The 4902-nt window shown below is 38.3% G+C and overlaps 1 protein-coding gene across 1 annotated transcript in view; it reads left to right on the top strand.

Annotated features, from left to right (window-relative positions):
- Positions 1-1796: 1796 nt before the first annotated feature.
- The window catches only part of LOC122328470 (polypyrimidine tract-binding protein 1-like), a 10593-nt gene continuing 7487 nt past the window's right edge, over positions 1797-4902 (top strand). The window contains 3 exon segments of the mRNA XM_043224176.1: positions 1797-1882; positions 2861-2914; positions 3421-3451. Coding sequence (XP_043080111.1) covers positions 1875-1882; positions 2861-2914; positions 3421-3451 — 93 coding nt within the window. The 5' untranslated portion in view covers positions 1797-1874.

Here is a 4902-nt window from a genome sequence, read left to right as displayed (position 1 = left end):
TTTGAAAATTTAGTAACATTGCAATGCCTCATATTACACGTAGCCCATATTATCAAAAAGCATTCTTGCAGTATGCAAAATATATCTTTATATCATTTGAATAAAAAAAAGAATTGTGTGAAATTGAGGGGCTTTGATGTTGATGGGGTTGCTGTTAGTTGGTATGCCCTCAATTAAGCTAGAGTTCAACATCCGTGATTCAGTGTTCAGGCAGTTGATTCACGATGAAGAATCATCCGTTTGCGTTAATTCTAAGTAAACAGTCTGGGGTCAAAAAAACATTTTTCACATTCTAAGACCATGGTTTTGTAAATGTAGTTTTGCTGTCTTTCTGATATTTCAATTTAATGAATTATTTCATTTTGTGTAAGAAAATATGTGTTGTGGCTATCAAATAATGTCATGAGTTATAGGTGCTTTATTGGTATGGCCAATGCCTGTTATGGTCCAAGTGTTTAAATCAGGAACAATGACAATAAACAAAAAAATGTTTGTTTACAGTTATGTATTGGTACTTCTTTGGTAATTACGTTTTCACTCACCCGCAGTCAACAAATCTGACACAGTTACAAATGGCAGCAAAATTAATTTTGATTTCGCCAGGGACGAAATGTTAGCACACTGCATGTTTGACGATATTGTGTGTAGAGAGAGATTCTCATTTAGAGATATATAATATTTACTCAGCAATTACTGCTATTGTTTCAGGTGTAATAACTTATATATGAAATTTAATTCATGGTTGTAGAGTATCAACAGACAGATATCCAACCAAAAAAACACATTTTACACTCTGTGAGACCTTAAAAAAAACTTTTGTAGTGTGTAAAGGTTGCCATCTGCAGGATGAAATCTAAGTTGGTTACCTTGTGAAGCAGCAGTTTGTAGGTTAAAGTGATGCTACTCTTTACTACTTGACGTGTTATATTTAGAACTGGAGTCGGAGAGAACAACTGGAACATTGTCCTGGGCCCTGTGATGAGTGGGGCCCATTGTGGTCCTCTACGGTGCAGCCTACCGATTGGGCCTGAAGAAGGGAGGCCCACCCATTAAACCTTTTCCCAGGCACATAAATTCTAGTGACAAAGCTGACTATATTAGCATTCCACAAAGATGGTAGATAAATGACTCAAAGATTTTGAACAGAGTACATAAGCAGTAACAATTTGGTGATTTTAGGTAAATTTAGCTATCTTTTGCCATTCGTCTTAATGTTAAAGTGACAGTGACCAACAAATAAAATTCTGTCATCATACTCATCCTGCACTGCTCCAATTAAATTGTCATAAACTTGCTACACTTTATTTCTTCTGTGGAAGCACAAAAGGACATTCATTTGAAGACTGTTATACAACACTGATACATTTCTCAAGTATCTCTTTTTGCGTTACTCAAGACTAAAAATGTTTTAAGATGAAATTGCTCAGTGTCTTTAGGTTTTCTAAAGTCAATATGTAACAGCTGCCTTCTTATGCCACCCAAATCTTTGTTTTCTTGAAGAAACCTCACTGCTACTAGCTAATTAAACATTTTAGTAAAGCGTCAAGTATAACTTTTCTTTCCTCTCTGACTGACCAGCCTCGTCCTTGAGGTGCTGATAATGGGTTCAAGCACAGTTCACTCCTCCACTTTATTTCTCATGGTGGCAACCGGGAAAAGTTTTCGCAAACTTTTTTCGACCGCCTTTCCAGATTGACGGTCTTCCTGTCCAATCACGTTGTCGAAGAACATCTGAAGTCCCTCCCACAATCGGCGCTCCAGGGTCAATGGACTAATCAGAAAGCGCCAATCCCCCCGCCGCCATTTTGTAAGGATATAAGAAATACTAGCAGGTCTACCTCCCATCTACGACAACCTGTAGTTTTGTTAGTGCCATGGACGGGTAAGTTGAAAACACCCTCAATTCAAGTTTGTTGCCCCTTAAACCTGTTTTTGTCTTTGATTATTGTATGTATAGGCGAGAATTAAAACATTACGGGCGTTTAAAGTGTGTTAAATGACGTAAAGTGAAGTGGAAATGGTGAATTTTTTTTTGACTCGCCTCTGCCGCTCTTCATGTCTCCCGAGCCGGAAGAGCCGAAAAGTTGGTCCAAACTGACCACCAACCTGTTGCAAGTAGTCTAATTCAGACAGCTTCGTGAAATATAAGCGAGCTAGAAATGCAGGATTCTTTAAACCACACGCTCAATCTGAAAGGATCAAACGAGGCTTGTAACGTGCAGAAGCGAAAGAACAGCCACTATTTGGCAACCAACGTGTCTCAGTTTCCGCATTGTTGTTGGGTGGCTAGCTAATTACCTGCTAGTCTGCTAAACCGATGCCAGTTCAACTTTATTTTTTGCTCTACTCGTGTGTATTGTCGACGCACGTTACACATTTTCAATGATTACTAAGTACGTTTGATAAACACACGAAAGTCCGATTACAGTGCCTGTTTTACGTAATGACGCGGTGAAGATGTCACTAGTTGNAGAAATAATCTTGATTTTTAAGGTTTGAATAATATTTTTTTGTTTGTGTAATTAGGTAAGTATAATGGATAATGTTTAAAAGCCTGTACATACTTCTGATTTTATAAAAATACAAAAAAAAAGAGTACGTGTTCTATCCGATGAGGATATTTCTATTGAAATGTAAATCGTCAGGTTACTCAACATGTGTCTAACCTTCATAAATGCATTTCTTTATCGTTACTAAAACAGAAACGGATATGTAAGGCAGAATGACAGTCTTCAGTTTACATAAAGTTAGTGGTGACCTGTCGTTGAGCACAACGTCTCCTTTTGCATTTAGCGGAAGTTAGAAAAACGTGCAGGTTTAAAACACGACGCGCATTAAAATCCTCTTTGTTTTTTTGCAGCCGTTTAGAGACTGATCTGTATCCTCTGGGATCCAGTTACGTCACTGAAATAGAGTAAGTTTTGCATTTTTATTAACTGCTTATTCACATGAATGGACCTAAATTGAAGAATTTAAGATCTTTACAAGAAAAAATGTGAAAACGGATTGTAATTGTTGATTTGGTAGAGAGTGGCCGAACAGGCCTGTTTTGTTTTACTGTTTGTCTTGTGTATCAGGTTGCCGCCTAGAAGGTGCAGCCTTAAAATGTAACACTCTTTTTGTGCAACAGTTCCTCCTGAGCTCATATTACAAATGTAGAAACTAACATAACCTAAGATAAATCTACGTTGGCACTTTTTAGCTTGCATGCAAATTATATTCACGGGGGGGGGCGTATAATTGGAACATTGACAGATTAATAAACTGAATTTTTTTCACCATTTATTAATCAGATTAATGATTGTCTTTGCTTCAATTCTGTTTTATCACAACTTAAAGTTTTGCTGCATTGCCATCAAATATTCTTTAGCATCGAGGCTTATGCGTCTTCTAATATTCTGTTTTATCTTTCTTTTATAGCAGTGTCCATGATATAACGGTCGGCACAAAGGTATGTTGTGTTTTGTTCAGTGACAGTACTACTTTTGGTTGAATATGTTTGTTTTTTGTACATTTGCTGCTTCCTCTCTTCCTAAATTGCTGAGACAAAGAGATCTGCTAAATTGCTGAGCCTGAAATTCTAGCCCCATTTGACTTTGCACCTGTAATTTATTGTAGTCAAAGGTCACCTGCTGTTTAAACAGTCACTGTGATAAGTGACTCAAAAGTGAAAGTAGCCTGCTCTAAAAATCTTGTAATTGCTCCGTCGATGTTACGTACTTGTCGCAAGTAGCAAAATACAACTTCGCTCAAAGTAGTTGTTAGTTTACAGTATTTCATTTATTATAATTTATTTTCGTGTTCATGCATAGTCCGTTGTTGTTCCTCCTGATGTCCCCCACACACGTGAGGAGTAGAGATGTAGTAGTAGATTGAGTCGCAGCCCTGTCGGAGTCTGAGCACTAATTACTGTGGCTGGAATGCTGTGGTTGCATTCCTGTCTCCCTGACCCCCTTATTCAACACACTGTGCTCTCGCCCAGGAGGCTTGCACTTTGTCAATGGATGTAAACATGTTGGCACCTGCAAGCCTTGAGCTCCTAGAGACCAATGTGGGAGTCATGGTTCTCTGCTTGAGGGTGTGTGGGTTTTTTTTTTTTTTTTTTTTTTTTTTNTGCAATGCCCCTCAGTTAAAAATAGAGGAAGGAAATGCTGGAGTTGGGTGGATGTCTCGCTCAAACAATGGATGGTTCAACCAGAGAAAACTTTCCTGTCATAACTGCTCTATGAAAGATGTTGAAACCTGATTCCTGCAGGTTTTAGCTGGGAGGAATGTAGTGTTGTCCTTTTTTTTTTTTTTTTTTTTNGAGCCTTCGGGGCTGTGTTTTAGGTAAACTTTATCCAGGGTGTGGTAAAGTGCCCTTGAGGCTGTTCGTAGTAGATTGTTGGGGGGGGTTGATCAGCCCGAGGACCAGGCGTTCAGCTTTGGTAACAATACTTTCCTTTGGGCTGAAACAGAACACGCATTGTTGTAATAGTGTAAAGGCTTTGGCTTATCCAGTGCATGTGACCACTTGAGCAGAGACTAGCCATTTGAAGTGGTTTATTAAGAGAGTGATGCTGAATGATTTGCTCATTGCTCCACTGGCCAGCCAAGTGGCTCCAGCTTGGCCTTGAGTGAGAGACTTTGTGTTAGTGTTATGGCAGGACACAGCTGCCTCTGTTTGCATTTCTCTTTCTTTGTCTTGCTTTTACCAGCAGTAAACTGTATATATAGATGAATAGGTTAGAAATAGTTGTAACTTTTAGGAATAGAAAATTGATTGTCATTTTAGAAATGTATTCAAATTGATACTTTTTAATGATTGTGCAAACAAATGACAACTAGGTGGTTACTAATACTTGTCACATGACTTTCTATAATTCTGTCAGATGATTTTAACCCTTTTAGGAATGCATCTTT

Source organism: Puntigrus tetrazona, chromosome 2 (assembly GCF_018831695.1).
Source record: "Puntigrus tetrazona isolate hp1 chromosome 2, ASM1883169v1, whole genome shotgun sequence".
In the NCBI taxonomy this organism is placed as follows: domain Eukaryota; kingdom Metazoa; phylum Chordata; class Actinopteri; order Cypriniformes; family Cyprinidae; genus Puntigrus; species Puntigrus tetrazona.
This window is presented reverse-complemented; position numbering and strand designations above follow the sequence as displayed.